General features: G+C 38.7%; 1 protein-coding gene across 4 annotated transcripts in view; it reads right to left on the bottom strand.

The window, feature by feature from the left end:
* The window catches only part of LOC142156541 (uncharacterized), a 122,725-nt gene that overhangs the window by 18,746 nt on the left and 79,971 nt on the right, over window positions 1–24,008 (bottom strand). For all 4 annotated transcript variants that reach the window (XM_075211123.1, XM_075211124.1, XM_075211122.1 and 1 more), the window contains 5 exons: window positions 16,876–16,961; window positions 8,321–8,408; window positions 7,991–8,039; window positions 6,926–7,010; window positions 3,100–3,203 (listed from right to left, as the gene is read on the bottom strand). In XM_075211123.1, coding sequence (XP_075067224.1) covers window positions 3,100–3,203; window positions 6,926–7,010; window positions 7,991–8,039; window positions 8,321–8,408; window positions 16,876–16,961 — 412 coding nt within the window. The remainder of the gene's footprint in view (window positions 1–3,099; window positions 3,204–6,925; window positions 7,011–7,990; window positions 8,040–8,320; window positions 8,409–16,875; window positions 16,962–24,008) is intronic.

Genomic DNA, 24,008 nt, shown 5'->3' with positions numbered 1-24,008 from the left:
TTACTAAATGGTGAACTAGCAATCAGTATAAATAGATAATAATTTATTTACAACAATAAAGCAGCATGTTCACAATGTTTATTGTTCCCACAGGGGACTGGTGCATGATTTGCCACATTAAAGCAGGCAAGCTGGACTTTATACGAAGCACTCTGTCTAATTTAACAATTTGTATTCGGGAACATGCAGACATAAAAATATAAAGTAAAGATTATTTTTGTCAAGTAAATAAAGTAATGATGCAGTGAAATGTCAATAACCTTATCTTTCCTTCAATAGTTTCACTTAACAAAATGGGCAGTTGGCGGCACTAGAGGACAATTCTAGCCATAACATTAGTAAATGATATTTGTGTTATAAGAAAAATCTTTTGTGACTACAAAGTGCACATAATGCCCATATTTCTCACCCTACAACAGAATTTATTTTTAACACATCATTGTATATGGTGAAAAAGCAGGCATCAGCATATAATTTCAACGAGCCCTTTATGAACCTTTTAAGTGTACTTTATGCAGAAAGGTGCATTTCTAGGCACACTGCGACCAATGTAATAAAACTTTCAAATGTACAATATAAACTCAACAGAAAAACGGTACTTTGAAGTGATGACTTCACCTTTTTCCACTATGTGCATTTTATAGTCAGACCTGCAATCTCACAAAAGTAGGTGCAGATTGATTTCACAAACCAGAATTAGGATATTACTTATGCAAATATGTTTTGCAGCCCAAATTAACTGCACTTTATAAACTGTCCTTTACTATGGCTACAAAACAAGTCCATTAAAAAACAATTACATTTGATATCAAACATGATTGTTGATTGTTGAAAACAAGATTATGTATAGCTTTGATATAATATGAGTAATCTTAACGTGCCATACAACATGCAGCCATCCATCTGAGGTATGACATCTCAAGTATGGTGCAATGCCATGCACTACATGGATCGACTACTCCTCCTCTCTCTAAATACTTACCTGAACGAACCCACATGCATCTACATCTCTCACATAATACCACCATATGCCTGCTTAATTTACCTTCTCTCTTTCTCCTACACACTTCCACCACACTTCTCTATAGCATTCTATAGCATTCCATTTCTCCCTCTTCCTTCACTTCTTTCCCTCCTTGTTTGTATGCACTCATGACCTGTTTTTCTCCCTTCAACCAACTCAATCATCGACTTACACAAGTAGGAAAAAAACTCACACCCACAATCAATTTTTATTCCTGTTTGTTCTGCTCCATTGCTCATTATTCATACACATAATTGCTTGATACTTGAGCTCAGGGAGGTTAGAAATCTCCATTGGTGCAGAAGGACATGGCAATTTTTATTTTGCCATGCTCAACTCTTGTTCCGCCACATGCTTTACCATTCACCTACCCATCGTGCTATCAATTATTATATGATATCCTGTGTTTTGACTCTACTATGCCTAGCCCCTGACATGCTCCTTCATTTTAATGTTCTTTATTACTTCATGCTATCCAGCAGCTATTTACTCTAACTTGCCTTGTTATTAATTTCTTTATTACTGTTCATTGCTTTATATTTTTTTCCCCTGCCCCATGACTTTCTGTACCATGTTTACCATGCCTGAGACATCTTCCCCTCTACATCTACCCCCCATCCCTGTACCACATGACCTTCTGCCCTTATCTGCTCCCTCTACACCTCCTTTCCTACACCTTACAGCCAACAATTTTTCCTGCCGACCTTTCTATCTACTTATTGGGGTCACACAAGGTTCTGTTGTTGGCCCTCTGCATTCTTGCTAACCACTTCTCCCCTTTGAGAATTATTAAACTCCAGTGTAAATTTACCTCTCCTACCCCAACCACTCTCCTTCTCTCCCTTCTCCTGTGTCCAGTTGTCTCCCTGCTGTCTTCTAATGGATGTCCAAACACTGCCTAAATCTCATATCTAGCCTCTCTGACCTGCACACCCTTATGTGTCTCTCACCGTGGACAACGCCTCATTCTCCTCTGAGACCTCCCTGTCTAGGTGTCATTTACACCACCCAGTCTTTTACTCCCGATAACCAGTCTCTCTTCCAGACATGTCACTTTCAACTTCTAAACGTCGGGATCTGATCCTTTCTAAAGACCCTTTACACAACCAAATGACTCATAAACTCTCTCATTATCTCTCACCTTGACTTCTGTAACCTCTTACTCTCTAAGCTCCTTCTGGCCCAACTCTCCATATTTTATTATATCCTCAATATCACAGAGAAACTCATAATCTTCTCCCACAGCTCCACTTCCCCTTGACTAATCTGCCAATCCCTACACTGACTCTGTTTCCTAGAAAATCCAATTCAAATTGCTCTCATAGAAAAGCCTCAGCCGCTTCTTCCTTCCTACAGATCTGACTTCAGCTCACTTCACTCTTCCTCATACCCTTTTAGTCTCCTTGTGTGCTGCTTCTCACCTAGGGCCTGATTCATTAAGGATCTTAACTTAAGAAACTTCTTATTTCAGTCTCCTCGACAAAACCATGTTACAATGCAAGGGGTGCAAATTAGTATTCTGCTTTGCACATAAGTTAAATACTGACTGTTTTTTCATGTAGCACACAAGTATCAACTTTAAATTTCAGTGTACAAATAAGCTATGAAGTATGTGTGTGCTACATGAAAAAACAGTCAGCCCCTAGTGAATACACGTCTATGCCCATCAAGCTCTTAAACAGCCTTCAAAGTTTTAAACTTAAAAACCCACTGCTTTGTTAAATCCTTCCAGTCTCCTACCTAATTCCACACACTCCCTCACCCCCCCCTTCTTGTCTCAGCATCACTACGTCCCATTAAACTGTAAGCTCTAATTAGCAAAGCCCTCTTTCCTACGGTCTTCTTGTTCATTCGAATCTTGTCCACCTGTGCTTCCGTGTATTACGCATCTGGCATATTCTGTACTCGACTTCACGTTTGTTCTGTACTAGTCTCTATATCCCCACTGTAAGGTGCTGCACAATTTCATGACCACTTATACGTAAACTATTATAATAATAATAATAATAATAATAATAATAATAATATAGAACAAAAATATTTAGGATAAATGTGTATATAAAAGCAATACTTACAGATCAAACTTTTCAAATTCGGAGTCTAACAAGGCAAAGGATGATTTCATTTTGGCTACAGCTTGGCTACGTACAAACATGAAACTGCTTTCTTTTGCTTCCATCTAGAAGTAATTGTATGACAAAAAATATGCATGAAAAATATCAAGAAACAAGCATAATCTTCATGAACAAAGTATAAAATGTAAAAACTATGCAAAAAAAATTATTTCTGCAATAAACTCAACTGCCCCAGACTAGAAAAACGGCAACTGGCAAAATCATGGCTATAACACCATTGTTTGAGAAAATCTTCCCCATCCTGACACCTATAGTCCTGCCATGATGATTCAAGGCCTGGGGTAATTGTAAGCACCTGCAAATGTTGGTTGAAAATTCACCATATCTAAGCAGTTGACAATCTGCATCTGCAGGAAATTACTTTCAAACTCCAGGCTGTAATCCCTGGAGCACAGGGGTGGATTGGCCATAGTCCTTACTGGGACTTTTCCGGGTAGGTCGATGGTCTGATGAAGCCACTTGGAGTTCTAACATTTTTTTTTTTCCCTGAATTGTATAAATTATTTATTTTACACCTGGTGGGGTAGCAGAGTCATTGGGCAAGGCAGCCTGGACTCATCAGGGACGGCCTCAGCCAAGTGCTCACGAAGTCAATACAGCTCTGTATTCCAAACACAGCAGCCACAATAAAACAGATCAGGTGTGCTGATGGAGAGATCATGGCAAAAGCGTAACTGCATGCAAAGCACAGCGATGGAAGACAACCAACCAACAGCTTTGAAGTTAGTGTGTGTTTGTGTGAATGTGTAGAGCACAGTAATGTAAATTGTTTTGTAAAAATAAATTAAATATAGTTAGTTAAACTTTTTTATTACATCTAACACTATGTGAATAAGCAGCACTTTGTGACTCTACCGTACTTGTAATTTACAGTAAAACAATTTGACTTCAAAATAGTGTTTGTCTATTGCAGCAATTTTTTTGCTGTTTCGTGAAATCCAGCATTTGGAAACGCTTCTCTAGAAATCATGTGTTTGCCTATGCCAGCAGAGAGCATTGAAAGACAGGCAGTCTGGCAACAAATCAGAATGTGACAGCTGCATTCTGATTTACTGTTACGCTGGCTTACATTGCAGAGCATGGGCTGTGGAGCTCTTAGTCTCATCAGATGAGGTAATTCTTATCTTGTGAGTCTAATAGCGAGTTTAGACTTCCGCTTCTTCTGCAGGAAAGCTGGACTGAAGTCTTGATATGGGGGAGCATCATAAAGGGTGCCAATTATAATAAGATAAATCAGTACAGCCATGATATAATAATAATAATAATAATAATAATCTTTATTTATATAGTGCTTTAAGACTCAAAATAGATAAGAGCGAAGCAGTCATTATATGAGAGAGAATGAATATAGTGGTTGCATAATATGGGGGGGTTACAGGCACAGACACTAAAAGGGTTGGGGGCACAATGTCAAAGGGAGGGTTCCTGCTCTCTGAATGTATTTTATGGCAGTCACTAGAGTGCACACTCTATTATATGGCTCTCTGTATTGTATATTAGTCACTAGGATGCGCTCTGTATTATATGACGGTCATACGGGCACTGCTGCATGTGCTTGAGCTAGGCATGTCGTTACTGTACATTGACTACGTGCATAGGCCCAGTCCCCTCCCATTGTGCCCTCGCTATCGTAGCCTGTCAGAAGTGTACTATGCGCACAAACATGAATTGCAAAAACTTGCTTTCTTTGCTGCATAGTTTTGGGTACAGTAGACAGGCAGAGGTAATGGGATTTATTTTTTCTTTTATACCGATAGGGAAATTTTAGAACCAGTGGGAGATTTACAGTGAATTAGACCCCACTTTGAATTATATATCAAGGACTTCCCACAGGGCCGTCTTCCCCACTGAGCATGATGGAAAATAAAAAATCCTGTAAAAAACAAAATCAAATAAAAAACTTACCTTTTGCGGTCACCTGATCGCTGAGGTCAGGTCAGGTGGCGATCCGGCTCCCTCCCTAGTCCCCGTTTCTGTGCTGTGCTCGCAGTGAATGTCATGTGTGATGACATCATCACGACCGACATTCAATGCGAGCACAGCACGGAAGAGCGCAGCACGGAGGAGCGCAGAATGGAGGTACATTAAGAGGGATTTGATTCTCTAGCTGAAGGGACTCTGAATGAGCACATGTAAAAAAAAAGTGATATATATATATATATATATATATATATATATGTATATATAAAATAACTTTTTTTTACATACATATATACATATGTATAAATTATTTTTTTAACACATATATATATATATATATACATACAATGGAACAAACAATGGCACTCCAAGCAGTATTGTAAAGAACACAATAAGTCCAATCCCACTAAAACACTTCTTCCACGTAAGAAGGCAGCCTTCCTTCATTGAATTTGGACAAGCTGGATGTTTTAATAGTTTAATAGTGTGAGCAACCACAACCAGAAGAATATATACAGGTAAGCAATTAATTATCTTATTAGTGTGCATTTAATAGGTGGCGGGTTCATCACTAAAACACACTAGCTATCTGACCATATTCTGGCATTCTGTCTTCCTTTTCTATGTATACAAGACTGGAGTGAATATACATGGTTTCTTAAAATTACCCAGAAGCTTGGAATATTACACACCTTTGTAATATATGATATACCCACTGAGTTCGGACTATTAACTCTGAAAAGTACTACACCATTGTGCGCCTTCTCCTTCTGTTGTACCTATCTCTCTCTCTCTCTCTTTATATATATATATATATATATATATATATATATATATATATATATATATATATATATATATATATATATATAAAGTAAGCCTACAGACAGTACTTACAAACAAAAAAATTTGAATATATATAAATAAAATATATTAAGTGATAATTTCATGATTATATTTGTATAAACTAAAGAATTCTCTTTTCCATAAGAACACAGGTTTGTTTAAATATCTTATGGGCTGACAGTAAAACACCCTATAAAGGATCTTACATAATATATTAGATTTATTTAATGGAAAATAAAAAATACAGCCTTTAGGACAGGTACACACTGATATTGTGTGTTTTTAAATGATGTGATGCCAAACACAACTAAGCATTTAATTTACCCACGTTGAACACGTGGATTGAACAAGAAGCGCTACCACAATTCTAGAAAATGTTAGCAACAGTAGTGGTTGGTAGTGTCATCCCTGTTTACTAGAGATTCTCAGGCTAGGTTTTCTGAAAACCGAGCCCACCCGAACTTAGGGGATCTGAGTAGGCTCGCGAGCCAGCTCGTTACTTTTGCGTGTTCCCGGATCTGAATCGAGGCAAAACAACGTTGCAGCCACATCTACTGCAATGATAATGGGTGTGATGTTTCAGAAAGAGATGCTGCTAATTTGGTTGCATGTATTGGAATGCCAGTACATAATGCCAACAGGAAATTATATTAATGTTTTTTGGCTTATGGGTGAACTGCATAAAGTTGACCCAAGCAAGCTAACTATAGTTCACAAGAATGTTTTGTTGAACAACAAAGTCCTGCAGGATAGATGCCCATCAATAACAGATTCATTATAAATATGATTGATTGATTAACATTTTACTGAATTTTTTCTTGCAAAGTCCAACTAGTTTACAAAATGAATGAAGTTATTAATTCCCATTCCTTTCTCAGATCAGGAATATTTCACTTTTCTTATTCGGGCATGGTTAGAGAATTGACTAAAAATAACATATGTATTTGTGAACATAAAGCAATAGACACCCATATACGATAAAATATTGATATGAACTTACAGGAACAGGGTGTGGAGAACAGATTTTTGGAGGTTCCAGCTCACCTAAGAGATATTTTACTTTTGGGATTTTAGTTGGAGTATATCTATAAAACATGAAAAAGGCAATACATTAACATCAAGATTACAATAGAATTATTTAAATGCAATAATGTCAGAAATTTCTATGCTATATTATTTAAATGAATGTTGAATTAATTTATTGCAGTCTGACAGGGGAAGTATTTTACATCAGATAATGTTAGGAGTCACAATGTCAGAGAGGTTGGGGAGTTTTGGTGAATATATTTTTATATATATTATCCTCCTCTGAGATTAGCTGAGAAATGGAGAATGATTTGATCTGTTTAGAATTTTCAAGCTGCTTGATTTTTTTCACCAGTTGAGAACACAATTATTTAGGGATACAACCATTTCCTCTTGCTAAAAATATGACTTGCATATAAGAAAAGTGGATCAACCTCTTCAGTTTGTTCTCTCCATGGCTTGGTAATATAAAACACCATATCAGTGTAAAAAGAAGTAATGAAGCTTTATGCTAAAGATAAGCGAATTTCAGTGCATGATTAAATATTTTACTGTATAACATTTGGACAATGCCATCCAGAAATTCCGTTGACAAAATACTTGATTACTTTTTGAACGTTACGAAGTTCTGGAGTCTCCTGGACATTATTATTATTATTATTATCATTTATTTGTTAGGCGCCACAAGGTTTCCGCAGCGCCGTACATAATACAAACAGGAGACCATACAGGGTGACATAGTACAGAGCAATAAACACAAAGTACCAATACTTCAGAACTCCGGGCAGACATATGAGCGAAGATGGAGTAGAAGAACAGGTATGGAGACAGGAGGGGAGAGGGGTCCTGCTCATAAAGCTCACATCCTAAGGGGAGTAGGCAAGTAAGCGTTTATTGGCAGATTATAAATTGTACAAAATTATATTTTTGGTAGGTTTCTTAGCTATAGTATTGGATGACAGACAGTTATCTATTTGATAAAGCCTACATTTGTAAAAACAACAATAAAATACATACAGCAGCCTTCTGAAGTACTTACCCATTGCTAATGCCTTCAATCCCACATTCCAAAAGAATGTCCTTCATTACTATCAAGAAAAAAAAATAATTAAACAATTTTCCTATAAAGGCGAGTATTTTAATTAAAATCAGTATGCTTTATTTAAACTTCATAACATTTCTGACAAACTTTGTAGATGATATATTTGAATTGATATGATTGCAGATGTTCATTCGTTTACCTTCCTTTAGCAATGTAGCCACAGGAGTAGGGAGAACAGGTAATGTAATAATCGCATTCATAAATAGTTACTGATAGTATAATTAGTCCTATAACTTCCACTATGCAAAATTACAACACACAACTCACTAGGCTGACGGTCTGAAGGGTTTATGAGCCTCATAGCCATGACATCATTGAAGTCATTTTCTTCATTCCTTCCACCAAATACAAATAACTTTAATAAAAAAAAAACAGTTTAACATAAGATGAGCATTTTATATACACAAATATAAACTATGAACATTACTATAAATAAATGCCTTTATAAAAGACTTTAATTAAATAAAGCATATTTTTCATTTAAAAATATTTTAAAATTGTTCACTTTTTTCAACAATTCTTTATTTCAAATTGAATTTAATTCAATTATATATATTTTTTAGATCTTTCTAAATTGTCTTTGAATCTGGAGGCCAGCGACATTACTTCCAATGTAGAGTGCATGTATGACGTGGCAATGCCGGTTCACTCCTGCAGAGAAAACACAGCGAGTGGCCATTGAAGAGGTAAGTCTCTGCTTACCTCTGCTAGCTAGCGACCTTTTAATGATGAATAACGATGATCTGTTGCTGCATGATGCCGATTCTTCCTGCTTTGTGGTGTCATGTTCCAGTCTTTTTGGTAGCACATATTTTAATATTCATGCTTGGATTAGTGTAACAATATGACGTTGATTGCGGGAGGTGAATAATTTTATTCCTTGTGGTAGATTGTGTGTTCCAAGCTAAATTCAGGATTTCAATATGAATACAAAATTGGATTTTATTTTACAAAATGAGGCATTCTGATTAAATCATATGTTATAAAGCTGATATATGCCCAATTAATGTGTCTGTGTTTTTGTTGTATTATTGGGATCCCAGAAACAGATTTTGTAGACTTGTCTGTGAATCCCAGTGTCAAAAATGTTAGTCTGTTAGGAACTGTTATGAACATTGAGCCAATTCAATTTTCAATTGGATTAAAACATTTTTATTAACAGGCTCTATTTTACAACCTTATGGATGACAAGTATATTGCAATGTTTACTAATTGCAAAGTCCTAAAAAGAGATGAATAAGTCAATAAAATCGTACACTTGGTGGTATTTAAGAGTGTTTCAGTGGGTAAGCTTAATTCCTTACTCTGTACAGAGAATTGTTATTAGGCTGTCAATGTAGTTAATGTAGCTAGCCAGTGAATTTGGGCTTTCAATTTCACTTGCTTAAGTAAAAAAGGCAAGTTTAAAAAAATCAGATTGCGCCGGTACTTGTACTGCTGCAAACCTTGTTGCGTCGGTAAGCTTTCGCTGGAGAGAGCCAGCAAAAATGTTTTCACAGAGTGGGGTTACCTCTGGCAATTTCACTGTTATTGCCAGAGGTGACCCTTTGATAAATAGGGAGAAGTCCTATCTATGACCAAAACACCAATGGGTTTTTCTCCTCTTCACCCCCCTCCTGTTCCGTTGTTGATAAAGATCAAACAATTACAAAATGTTGGATGGACAGATGGAAAATGAAAATATTGAATCAGGGTGCGCTCTAATAAATGTACATGGCAGAAAAATAGGCATAATATTTAATTGTGCTGCTCTGTTTTTAATTCTGGAGCTGCATTAACTCACAGCCAGTAATTTAAATGCGCACTAATCATGACAGTGTTCCTTTACTTCTGGAATATTCAGTTTTCACAGATTTCTATTTAGTCATGCTTTACGCACTCAAATTAAAACTAAGGTTCTCAGCATCTCATATATGTGTGTGTTTATGGAAGTGTCTCATGTGCTTAAATGTGTATTCAGACTTTAGTGGTACTTTGTAAATAAAATGTGATGAGAATAATAAAAACACTGAAATAATTTAAATAATAATAATAATAATAATAATAATAATAATAATAATAATATTATACATAATAACAACAACAACATACAACTGTACACAGCATCTTTTCCATGATCACCTTAAGCTGGTTACATGATAGGAATCTTTATTATTATTGCTATTATGTTTTATTTATAAGGCCCCACAAGGATTGTGCAGCGCCATTCATAGGGGTTAGAACAACAAACTTAGTAAATTACAGTACAAATGTGACAATATTACTTAAATAAAAAGAATACATTTACATAAACACATAATTACATAAGGATTTTCCAAATCCCAGCTTGAAACATTTACCCCCCAGAGTAAGAAGTACAACAACAGTCACAATAAGGCTCATTTAATAACATTGAATTTGGGTACAAAATATGCACTGAACCACAACAACCAATCAGCAATAAGATGTTATCTGTCTTGTGCATTTTAGATAATGAAAGCAACACCCTGATTAGCCGTGATGGTTTTACACCTAAATGCAATTATAGCATATAAACCCAAATTACTCTTGGGTATGCTCTCACTTTAGTGTTGCTTCATGAAAAGCAACAGTAAAAGTAATGCATTAGTTAATTAATTAAGGATTTTATTAGGATTTAAGGAAGCAATCAATTAAGGCTGAATTAGAAGATTAGGGAAGGTTTTAATTGACAATGTAATAATTTGTGATTGAAATAGGTGCCAAGTCCTAGAAACATAGATGTGGTAAAAAGAGTTTTAAAGAAGAAACAACATGGGAGAAACATCATTACAATAATAGAAAATAAGAAACTAAAGGTTAATAGGGAACCAGGAGAGATTAATATGTTGTATGGATTAATTTAGATGAGGGCTTGATGATGTTTTATGTTAGATATACTCATTGATCTTACTATAGCTTTTTTAAATTTTCTTTTTAAATATATTCTCACATTTTATATTGTGGTTAATATTTAACTCTTTAATTTGGGGATAGCAACATCTATTAATTAGTGGCGGCAAACTTCACCTAATTGTAGGCTGAAATAAGTAGATTCAGAGCATGCATTTTGCAATGTATCTTCTCCCATTTCTCTGCTTTTCGGCAAGGTTAAATATTCAGACGTTAATTAGTACAAATGCTTATGCTTAGGCCTAGGGTGAAACTTTGCACCTATTGTACATGAGTTTCTCACACATTCTGCTCTCATAGTACTTGCAAAATCATTCAAAGCTTACAGCATTCATGGGCACGATTATACACAATGTAGGCCTGTATACAAGTGAGTTATTAGAGCAAAAGTGATAGAGCTAGCTCAAAAATAGACACAGTTTTTCATAGGGATGAGCGGACTCGGATTCTCGCAATCCGAGCCCACCCGAACAGTGCGGATCCGAGGCCGATCCGAGCACTGTTCGGGAACTTCCGGGCGGCAAACGGAGCCAAACCGAGGCTATGACATCCAAGTCTCGCGTCGGATCTCGCGAGACTCGGATGTCATAAATACTCACCTTGCGAGCGCCATCTTCATTCTGGCTGTGATCACTCGTGAGGGAGGTTGTAGTTAGGGAGCTCCTGATCAGTTTAGTTGTTCTTTGTGCTTTGTCCAGTGCTCTGTCCTGCTGAGTCAAGTGGTGCTTTGTCCAGTGCTCTGTCCTGCTGAGTCCAGTGGTGCTTTTGTCCTGTGCTCTGTCCTGTTGAATCCAGTGGTGCTGTGTCCTGTGCTCTGTCCTGCTGAGTAAAGTGGTGCTGCCTGTGTCCTGTGCTCTGTTCTGCTAAGGGCATAGTTATTTCAAATTTATTCAAAAGTTATAAAAAATTAAAAAAATAATTATAAAAAACTTATACAATTTTTTTTAAAAGAATATAAAAAAAGTGAAAAAAATTATACAAAAATAATTGAAAAAAAACATAAAAAAATTAGTTTAAAAATACTAGGTACTGCTATTTAAAAGTCAAACTACGTTCACTGTTGCTGCTGTACCAAAAAATAATAGGTACTGCTATTTAAAAGTCAAACTACGTTCTCTGTTGCTGCTGTACCCAAAATTAATAGGTACTGCTATTTAAAAGTCAAACTACGTTCACTGTTGCTGCTGTACCAAAAAAAACTAGGTACTGCTATTTAAAAGTCAAACTACGTTCTCTGTTGCTGCTGTACCAAAAAAAACTAGGTACTGCTATTTAAAAGTCAAACTACGTTCACTGTTGCTGCTGTACCAAAAAAAACTAGGCACTGCTATTTAAAAGTCAAACTATGTTCTCTGTTGCTGCTGTACCAAAAATAGTAGGTACTGCTATTTAAAAGTCAAACTACGTTCACTGTTGCTGCTGTACCAAAAAATAATAGGTACTGCTATATAACTCCAGTCCAGTGGTACTCTCCTGTGCCGCAGATAATTTGTAAAGGCTTTGCCGAGTGTGTGTGGTTTAGGGGTATGCTCTCTTGTGCTGCATATAATGGAGTACCAAAATTTGGAGGATAAAGTAGGGAAAGATCAAGAACCACTTTCTCCTAATGCTGAAGCTGCTGCCACTAGTCATGACATAGATGATGAAATACCATCAACGTCGTCTGCCAAGGCCGATGCCCAATCTCTTAGTAGAGGGCATGTAAAATCCAAAAACCCAAAGTTGACTAAAATTACCAAAAAAAGAAAATTAAAAACATCTGAGGAGAAACGAAAGTTTGTCAATATGCCATTTACGACACGGAGTGTCAAGGAACGGCTTAGGCACTGGCCCGTGTTCAGGACTAGTGCTTCAGCTTCAGCCAAGGATCTAAACACTCCTCCTCCCCCCCTCTCCAAAAAATTTATGAGAGTTATGCTGTCAGCAACAACAACAAAACAGCAAACAACTCTGCCTTCTAAACAGATGACATCACAAATCCTCAAGGCGAGTCCAAGGGTGTTGGTGGTTGCGAAGCCTGACCTTCCCGTCACTGTAAGGGAAGAGGTGACTCCATCCACCATTTGCAGCACACCCTCTGCATATGCTGGAAGGATCACCCACAGTGTAGATCCAGATTTGGATAATCAAGGTGTCAATGTTGTACACCGGGAGGAGGCTATTGATGTAGCTGGCGCTGTGGAGGAATTTGATGATGAGGATGCTGATGTGGTTATTTTAAATGAGGCACCAGGGGGGAAAACAGTTGATGTCCATGGGATGAAAAAGCCCATCGTCATGCCTGGTCAGAAGACCAAAAAATGCACCTCTTCGGTCTGGAGTTATTTTTATCACAATCCGGACAACAAATGTATGGCCATATGTAGCTTATGTAAAGCTCAAATAAGCAGGGGTAAGGATCTTGGCCATCTAGGGACATCCTCCCTTATACGTCACCTGAATAACCTTCATAGTTCAGTGGTTAGTTCAGGAACTGGGGCTAGGACCGTCATCAGTCCAGGGACACCTAAATCCCTTGGTCCTGTTGGATACACACCACCAACACCCTCCTCGTCAACTTCCTCCACGATCTCCATCAGATTTAGTCCTGCAGGCCATGTCACCAGCCAGACTGAGTCCTCTTCAATACGGGATTCATCCGAGGAATCCTGCAGCGGTACGCCTACTACTGCCACTGCTGCTGTTGCTGCTGGTAGTCGGTCATCTTCCCAGAGGGGAAGTCGTAAGACCGCTATGTCTATCACCAAACAGTTGACCGTCCAACAGTCGTTTGCCCTGAGCACAAAGTACGACAGTAGTCACCCTATAGCAAAGTGTATAACTGCGGCTGTAACAGCAATGTTGGTGTTAGACTTGCATCCGGTGTCCGCCATCAGTGGAGTGGGATTTAGACGGTTGATGGAGGTATTGTGTCCCCGGTACCAAATCACGTCGAGATTCCACTTCACTAGGCAGGCGATACCAAAGATGTACAGAGAAGTACGAACAAGTGTCCTCAGTGCTCTGAAAAATGTGGTTGTACCCACTGTACACTTAACCACGGACATGTGGACAAGTGGTTCAGGGCAAACGAAGGACTATATGACTGTGACAGCCCACTGGGTAGATGCATCGCCTTCCGCAGCAACAGCAGCAGCAGCAGCTGCATCAATAGCAGCATCTCCACAACGGCTGCTCGTGGCAAGGCAGGCAACGTTATGTATCATAGGTTTTAATAAGAGGCACAACGCTGAAAACCTCTTAGAGAAAGTGAGGGAAATAATCTCGCAGTGGCTTACCCCACTTAGACTCTCCTGGGGATTTGTGGTGTCAGACAATGCCAGTAACATTGTGCGGGCATTACATATGGGCAATTTCCAGCACGTCCCATGTTTTGCCCACACCGTTAATTTGGTGGTGCAGTATTACCTCAAGAGTGACAGGGGTGTGCAGGAGATGCTTGCGGTGGCCCGCAAAATTGCTGGACACTTTTGGCATTCTGCCAGTGCCTACCGCAGACTCGAGCAACATCAGAAAAGCCTGAACCTGCCCTGCCATCACCTCAAACAAGAGGTTGTGACGCGCTGGAACTCCACCCTCTATATGCTGCAGAGGATGGAGGAGCAGCAAAAGGCCATTCAAGCCTACACAGCCACCTATGACATAGGAAAAGGAGTGGGGATGCGCCTGAGTCAAGCGCAGTGGAGACTGATTTCCGTGTTGTGCAAGGTTCTCCAGCCGTTTGAACTTGCCACACGAGAAGTCAGTTCCGACACTGCCAGCTTGAGTCAGGTGATTCCCCTGATCAGGCTGTTGCAGAAGCAGCTGGAGAAAGTGAGGGAGGAGCTGTTAAAGCATTGCAATCCAACAAAGCATGTAGCTCTTGTGGATGAAGCCCTTCGTACGCTTTGCCAGGATCCGAGGGTGGTCACTCTTTTAAAGTCATAGGAATACATTCTGGCCACCGTGCTCGATCCTCGGTTTAAAGCGTATGTTGTGTCTCTGTTTCCGGCGGACACAAGTCTACATCGGTGCAAAGACCTGCTGGTCAGAAGATTGTCCTCTGAAGAGGACCGTGACATACCAACAGCTCCACCTTCATTTTCTTCCACACCTTTGGCTGCGAGGAAAAAGCTCAGTTTTCCTAAAAGACCCGCTGGCGGGGATGCTGAGAACATCTGGTCTGGACTGAAGGACCTTCCAACCATTGCAGACATGTCTACTGTCGCTGCATTGGATGCTGTCGCAATTGAAAAAATGGTGGAGGATTATTTTGCTGACACCATCCAAATAGACATGTCAGACAGTCAATATTGTTACTGGCAGGAAAAAAAGGCAGTTTGGAAGCCCCTGTACAAACTGGCTCTATTTTACCTGAGTTGTCCCCCCTCCAGTGTGTACTCCGAAAGAGTTTTTAGTGCAGCGGGGAACCTGGTCAGTGAGCGGCGAAGGAGGTTGCTTCCTCAGAACGTTGAAAAAATGATGTTCATAAAAATGAATTATCAATTCCTCAATCAAGTACAGCACTGCCCTCCAGATAGTACAGAGGGACCAGTGGTTGTGGAGTCCAGCGGGGATGAATTGATAATGTGTGAGGATGAGGAAGTACACACTGAAGGGGGAGAGGAATCAGAGGATGAGGATGAGGACGACATCTTGCCTCAGTAGAGCCTGTTTAGTTTGTACAGGGAGAGATGAATAGCTTTTTTGGTGTGGGGGCCCAAACAAACCAATCATTTCAGCCACAGTAGTTTGGCAGGCCCTGTCGCTGAAATGATTGGTTTGTTAAAGTGTGCATGTCCTATTTCAACAACATAAGGGTGGGTGGGAGGGCCCAAGGACAATTCCATCTTGCAACTCTTTTTTTGGCATTATGTAACCATTCAACAGTCGTTTGCCATGAGCACAAAGTACGACAGTAGTCATCGTATGGCAAAGCGGATAACTGCGGCCTTAACAGCTATGTTGGTGTTAGACGTGCATCCGGTGTCCACCATCTGTGCAGTGGAATTCAGACCATTTGAAGGCGGAGGTATTGTGGCCCCGGTACCAAATTGGGTACCGGGGCCACTCCACTACGCAGTCCAGATAGATGCGTATTACATATTAAACTACGTTCAATGTTGCTGCCAAATTAAAACAAAAGTAAAATGCCCTGTCATAATAGAAAACAAGAGATAGTGACCCGCTCGAACTACACCCTGTATATGCTGCAGAGGATGTAGGAGCAGCCATATGTGCAGTGGAATTTAGAATAGTTGAGGGAGGTATTGTGGCCCCGGTACCAAATTGGGTACCGGGGCCACTCCACTACGCAGTCCAGATAGATGCGTATCAGATATTAAAAAACGTTGACTGTTGCTGCCAAATCCAAAATTAATTAAAATGACCTGTCATCGTCAAAAACAAGAGGTATTGACGCGCTCGAAATACACCCTGTATATGCTGCAGAGGATGTAGGAGCAGCCATATGTGCAGTGGAATTGAGACCATTTGGAGGAGGTATTGTGGCCCCGGTACCAAATTGGGTACCGGGCCCACTCCACTACGCAGTCCAGAAAGCTACCTCGGTGCAATGTTTTGGACTAAAAACAATATTGTGAGGTGTGAGGTGTTCAGAATAGACTGGAAATTAGTGGAAATGATTGTTATTGAATGTTATTGAGGTTAATAATAGTGTAGGAGTGAAAAGAAACCCAAAAACTGGATTTTAGCACTGTTTATGCTTTTTTAAAAATAAATCAGAACCCAAAACCCTAAATCAGAACCAAAACCTTTCGTCAGGTGTTTTGGCAAAACAAATCAGAACCCAAAACCTCAAGCTAAACAGAACCCAAAACACTAAAAGTGGCCGGTGCACACCCCTAGTTTTTCACTGTGACCAACTGTCATACATGAGCCCCACATTCTAGCACATAGATAAATGTACTTACGTGACTTTGCAGAACAAAAGCTGTATGCTTATATCTGCAGGCTGGTGGAATCCCAAAATACAGTGGCATCTTCCATTTCATCTTTGCTGTGAAATGCAAGAAAATGAGTGTTCTCTCTTTTGTAGAAGGTAAATTAATGCAAAAATGTTTTACTTTATCAAATAGTTTGAAAACACACTAAAGTAGTGGTAGGTAGGTCTGTGAGTAGGTGCGTGTAGTAGCTTCCTCAAATTTGCAATGTGAGTTTGCTCAAGCCATAAAAGCTACCCTTTGATTTCTTTTGGGAGTATAATAAAGCAAACAGTTATAGGAATCTTACTATTCTAATCCTGTGAATAAATCAGGAGCAAAGGTGTTACTAGAGCAGTACAGGCTCATGTGCCAGATTTCTGTCAATGCAATTCGTTTTCTGCCCTATTGGATACTGACCGCAGATGGGGCATCATAGTGGATTATGTCCTTATAATAGCGCATAGAGGGCCCCAGGCATTTTTAGTTACGCCCATGATCAGTAGTATAATTTTAAGAAATCAAGTAATTCAGCTTAATAACTTCCAGCAGCAAAAAAACTGGGAACATCCTTTAAAACCAAGACACGTAGAAAGCCTATATATGCAAGTAGCTTTCCCTTAGCAAGGTGGTGGATATTGAGTAATGCCTATTTATACATCTGGTAACTTTATTTGTCAGTTACAATTCCACCATCAACACTAAAACACCCTACACATACATTTGTATGTTGGTACATAATTATTTTATGGCAAATTTTGTTAATTCTGGTCACTAGTCCTGCTTTTTTGCCAATATTCTCATGAAACAAGCTCTTGAGCAAGTACAAGGTCAATTTGATTAAAAAAAAGCTAACCATGAAAAAATAAGCAATTTATAGCACACAATTGTCCATCACAAATACAATACAGTACATTATGCTAGTTTGAATCCTCCCATTGTGGTATTCGTTTAAGAACAAAGTAATTCTAAAATTCCCCTCATATTTGCAATACAGTATAATATCTGGATATTTGGTTCTAATATCTCTAATTTTCAATATGAAAAGTAGGCATGTGAATGTCCATTTATTTTCTTATTTTAATGCTTTCCAAAGACCCGATTTTCAAATTTGTCCTAAAGGCCTCACCAATTGTACATTATTTATGGATTAGACAGGGTTTTAAATGTACTCATTCTTTTATATACTGTAAATACTCCTGAGAAAGTGCAAATTATAGCTGTGTAATACCTAAAGTTTTTTGTATTAATGCAGTGACCCCTGGATGACGTACGAGTGTGTGCTGCTAAGAGATTGGAGAGATGCTCTTTTTTAAGAGAAAGCGGGTATGGAGTCCTGGGAGTTCAGGATTCTGAATCTGTGTTCAAGGTTCTCAGTTCAAATTCAAGTTCGGGGCTGATTCAGGTTCAAAGATGGAAAGATTGGAACATGTGAGGTCAGAGATGCAAAGAGAAGAGTTGAAGGTTATGTTAGGGCAAGTGTCGCTACAATAAGAAAGCTTACAATTCAGTTGAGTGGTGCTATAGGGAAACAGATATTAGATGACAGTCCCACCATGAGTGAGTGTTATCTCTAGAACCAAGACAAATTAATGGTGAAAATGGGTGTTTTCACCAGAGATAGGGCTTTACCTTATACATCAATGGGTCACCGATGGTGACAGTCCCCACTGACGTTAAACTTGCCGGGTGTAGCTATCCCATGCAAGCATGGGTAACTCTTTATAACAAAGATCATGGCAGCAAAAGTACCTCCTCAATCCCTCTTCTGCTATCGACATCTAAGGATGACGGTAACAGAAGACAATCAATGAAAAAAGCCCTATTATCATAAATTAATAAATAGATGTGTAGAGAATGTAAATATGTAGAGAATAAATGTGTAGAAAATGTAAACACTGATGGTTGCAGGCTAGGTGATGTTATTTTGCAAACAAAGACTGGGATCCACCCAAACAAGTTTGAAAATGTGTGACCAAACAAAGCAGCAGCTCAAGAGACAGCCAAGTGAGGAGCAGGTTGGAAAGAAATAGGTGGCCTATTCCCAGGAGAGCTTGATTGTATCAGACAGGCGCTCCAGACAGTCCTGTGTTAAAGAGCAGCAAGACTTCTACAGTTGCAAATTGAAGACAGGAAGGAGTCCTGTTCCACCATGTAGTGACAATCTGGGGAAAGACTTCAGCATTGCAAGGAATATGAACACTGAATTAGAGCAAAAAGTGGTACACGGCTTAGCTGCCCATTTGATAAAGACAGTAAACTTTTGTTTTATTACACCTGTTATTCATGTTAAAAAATGATTTAAATATGAACAATTGCTTCTCACAGCTGGCATAATGATGGAAAAAGCATTTTTCCACAAACGACATACTCATACTGTGCTTTCTGGCTGCAAAAAACCTGCATAGCATTCAAAAATACCTATGTCATACAAGCTAACTTTTCCTATTCATTTTTGTTTACATGCTAGTCATAGTAATGCCATTTAGACCGGAAAAGATTAAAAAAAGAAACCACTTTTTATGATGACAATAATGTAGACAGTAATCTGCTGCCATGTATTCAAGGAGATCTATCTGACCTTTAAAATTCTCATATTCCAAAATCTTACTGCTGCATAAAGAGACAATCTCTTTAAAAAACAGCATAGAGTAGTTAAGTAAGGCTCCTGTCTATTTGGTACATTAAGATTCTGGTGTCAAATGCAACTCTATGTAAAGCAAAGTGTGAATAAAACGTAAAGAGACTTATATACTTAAAGCCTGATTCTGTGTGGAACGCAAGCAAAAGCGTTATGTCACAGATGTCTGATTTTGTTGATGCAAATCAAGACCTTGTGTCTTGATGAAGAAGGAGTGTAGCTGAAAATGGAGGTCTTGATGAAACCTATGCTCATCTTGGAATTGCTATGGTATGCTCTGTTAACTGCCAGAATACAGAGTTGCTCTAGCAGATTGGAGGGAGTCTAGGAACAGAGAGTGCGCTGGAAAGCGTAACTAGAAGCTGCGGCTGTACTAATCTGGAACCGTACCTGTAGCCAGGCACACGGAGCTGGAGCCCACTACTGGAAAGATGTAACACATGGAAACTCAGAACAGAATAAGCTAGAACTGGAAACAGGAACTCAGAACGGAGACCAGGAGTGGTGCATGACTGCAAATCAGCCACAGGCCTGGAACCCACACACAGATTCACAGAACTGGTAATGAGCCCTACAGACTCAGAGCTAGCCTCAGCTACAAAACTGGTGATACTGGCAAAACACCAAGCTGCTGCGGAATGGGAGTGCAGAACACTACTGAGGAATAAGCATTTAGATAAATGCAGAGTTCTTGCTGAGGTATGAGCACTATGATGAATGCTGAGTACTTGTAGAGACATGAGCACCTTGGTTATGTAGACTATTTGCCTAGAAATGAGCGTTTTGGCAAATACAGAGTTCATTCTGAAAGATGAGCACTTTGGAAAGTGCAGAGGGAGTCAGGAACTGCATTGGAAACAACTGTAGCCTGAAGGCAGGGAATGACTCCAGGGGGTAAATGTATCAAGCTGAGAGTTTTCTGGTGGGTTTGAAAAGTGGAGATGTTGCCTATAGCAACCAATCAGATTCTAGCTGTCATTTTGTAGAATGTACTAAATAAATGATAGCTAGAATCTCAGCTTGATACATTTACCCCCCGATCTCTAAACTCCTAGGACTTTCACTCTTCCATCCATAGCGAAAACCTCAGTTTTATTACTTTAGTTTATGTTTATGATGTATCCCCCCACCCCGCCCCCCCGTACAAATTGCTTAATGTAACATCTCTTAAATGTTGTGCCCTTTTCTCAGTCATTTATTTGCAAAACTTGCCTGATGAAGGGGCCTCTGTGCTCTGAAAGCTAGCAAATATAATAATATCTTTTGGTTAGCCAATAAAGGTATCACTCCTATAATACTTTTTTAACATGAAAGTATTCAACATCTGATAGATTTTTCTGGCTGACACGGACGTGCAATAAAAAAAATTTTTGATACACATTCTGTAAAGACAAAAGGTATGTACTGTGCATATGTTAGAGATCAACTACAGAGTGTTATTATTTGCTTTTTAAAAGAAAGAGAATGATAAAGATAAGGGCCGAAATCACTTTCCATCTCTTGATCCATAATTTCCAGGCAAATCTCAGTAGCATATTCAGTTAGTATTATTCATATAACCAACGCTAACATACCGCAGTCCATCTCTAAGATAACAAATAAAATCCACATATTTCCCTACACAGATATAATGATTGTTGTAGAAACAAATAATACAGGTTATGATTACAGCTGTGTCTGATCAGAATTTACAGCTACATTGAGAAAATGTGAAAACACTACACAACAATAACATTGTATTGTTCTATTTAATCCTTTATATGGTGCATTATTTATGAGTAGGTCTCTGCTGTGGATACTGTATAGGAACATTTCCAATGACATTGTATTGTGAGAGAAAAGCTTCCATTGACTCAGACTATTCAACAGGGTTTAAGTAATTGTAAAACAGATTAGAGTCATGTTAATAAACAAACACTGCATCAATACTTAATGTGTTTCCGCCAGGATTCTTATATCTAAAACAAATTTCCCTGTTATAATGTACCATATTTGCTCCTTATTGATATAATATATGGTTTTACCAGGGTGGTTTGTATATCAATCTACTCAGAGTACTAACTAATCTCTTCTTGCTATTGAATAATAATGCAAGCAAACAAATAAGTGCTAGCAAAAGAGAGAAACAATAAGAATTGTTCTCATTGTAAGTCACTGTTTTTACAAACTAGTAGTATAGTAGAATGCAGCAAGCTAAGTCAGTAGAAATATATGTGTTATGATGGGGATAAATGGGGAGACAGATAAGAGCAGCAACATTTGAAACCAGTGACCCACATGTGCTGGTAGCAACATTATATCTGAAAAAAGAATTAGCTATGCTTAATGTTAAACTTTCTTTTAATTACTTGAGGGAGTCAGAACTGTCGTGTATTAGTATATTGTGCTTGTTTTGGCAGGATGGTTTCATTGGGGCATATTCAATTGTTAGCGAGACGGATGAAAATCCCGCGCTCGAAAAAAAATAAAAAATCCCACGCTCGTTTTTTCCTGTTAGAGCGCTCGTTTAAAAAAAAAAAACGCTCAATTCAATTGTTAACATTGCATCCACCCCCTCACGCTCTACTATTGGTCCTAGCGAGTTTGAAATGAGGAGTGGTTAAGGCAGTCATTTTAGTATAAAAAATTTATGCAAATTAATGCAATCAAGAAGGGCCCCAGCACTGCAAATGAGATTGGGCCCCTACACTGCAATCAAGAAGGGCCCCAGCACTGCACAAGAGAATGGGCCCCCACACTGCAATCAAGACGGGCCCCAGCACTGCAAAGGAGATTGGGCCCCTACACTGCAATCAAGAAGGGCCACAGCACTGCAAAGGAGATTGGGCCCCTACACTGCAATCAAGAAGGGCCCCAGCACTGCAAAGATTTTAACACACACAGCAATAGCCTGCCAGCACTAGGGTTAAGACTAAATTGAGTGGGGAGCAAACGCTTTTGGTTTTAAAAAATAAATAAATAACATGCTACTTTTCACAATTTTGAGAGCTGACTGAGGTCAGGCACAACCACCCCCACCCCCAAAAAAATAAAAAATAAAGTTTAAATACATAGGACCACTAATGGATTTTTTTAAAGGGGGAACTTTGAAAAAATTATTAATTATTACACTGTTATTTTTTAAAAAAAATAGTACTTTTCAGTTTTCAGGTTATTTTAATGAACTTTTACACCTATTTGGTCAGTTTAATTTCTATTTTTCTTAACTTAAAAATTTTTTTTTTCTTTGAGCAGACCAAGGAGGTGCGAGATGAAACAGCAGATTTGCCTGTTTCACCCACAGCGTTAAAAAACAATTGAATAGCTTTTTCCGCTGAGGGTTCGCATTCAGCCTATACTTTAACATTGACAAACGTTTGGAGCGCGATAAGACCGTTTCGGTAAAAAGAAAAAAAAGATTTGAAATGCGGGAGAAGTTTCCGCGCTCGAAAATAAGAAAAAAAAAAAAAAGACTTAACGCGCTCGAACTTACAAACTTGCTAACAATTGAATACCCCCATTGAGTGTCAATGAGATATATGTCACAGGTTAAATAACATGTAACACTGTAAAATCAAAACTGACCTGAACCATAATTTGAGGAATCATGTTTTTGGCCATAGTTGATGAGAAGTAAGAAGCAAACTCAAGCTGCACAGTAGGAACAACATCTTTCACCAAACGACCTGAATATTCAGGTTTCTTAGCAGCCACATTGGCTGATAAGGCTGTTGTCATCACACCGTTGCTTTTATTGTCAACTTCGCAGTCATTACAGACAAATAAGTGTACCAGTAATAAGTTAAGTGTATATATATATAGGACATCAACCAACATATCAGTGGTAGCAATACAATATATGTGGTTCAGGACCAATGACTCTTGTAATAAACTAGCCAATATATACTTATTCTGAAAAAGAAGCGGCATATGACATGGCCGAATGCAATTGGGGTTGTTTGAAGCCCCAGAAATGGTTTTGCCACAGTTAGGCCAAATTTTGTCTCAAAAGTCAAGAATTGCAGCAAGTTTCTTGGATTCCAAGAATACATAAAATGAGCCCGTTGACCTCAGCACAGGGCTTGATTTCACAAGGCCACCACAGTTTAAGGTAAATCATCATCATCATTATCATCAGTTATTTATATAGCGCCAACATATTCCGTAGCGCTTTACAATTGGGGACAAACGTAATAAACTAATAAACAAACTGGGTAAAACAGACAAAGAGGTGAGAAGGCCCTGCTCGCAAGCTTACAATCTATGGGACAATGGGAGATTGACACATGAGGTTAAGTGTACATTTTGCATCTTGGCCCAGCCAGACTGCAAAGGTAGGGTGACTCATAAGCTAAATGATCCTGTCACACAATAATGTTGGTCCGGGGGTAGTTGTCTTGTGTGAAATTGTGTAACAGGCTAAAGGTAGTGAGGTTAAGATGGTGGTTGAGGAATATTATACGCTTGTCTGAATAGGTAGGTTTTCAGAGAACGCTTGAAAGTT

This window comes from Mixophyes fleayi, chromosome 1, assembly GCF_038048845.1.
Source record: "Mixophyes fleayi isolate aMixFle1 chromosome 1, aMixFle1.hap1, whole genome shotgun sequence".
Taxonomy (NCBI): Eukaryota; Metazoa; Chordata; class Amphibia; order Anura; family Limnodynastidae; genus Mixophyes; species Mixophyes fleayi.
This window is presented reverse-complemented; position numbering and strand designations above follow the sequence as displayed.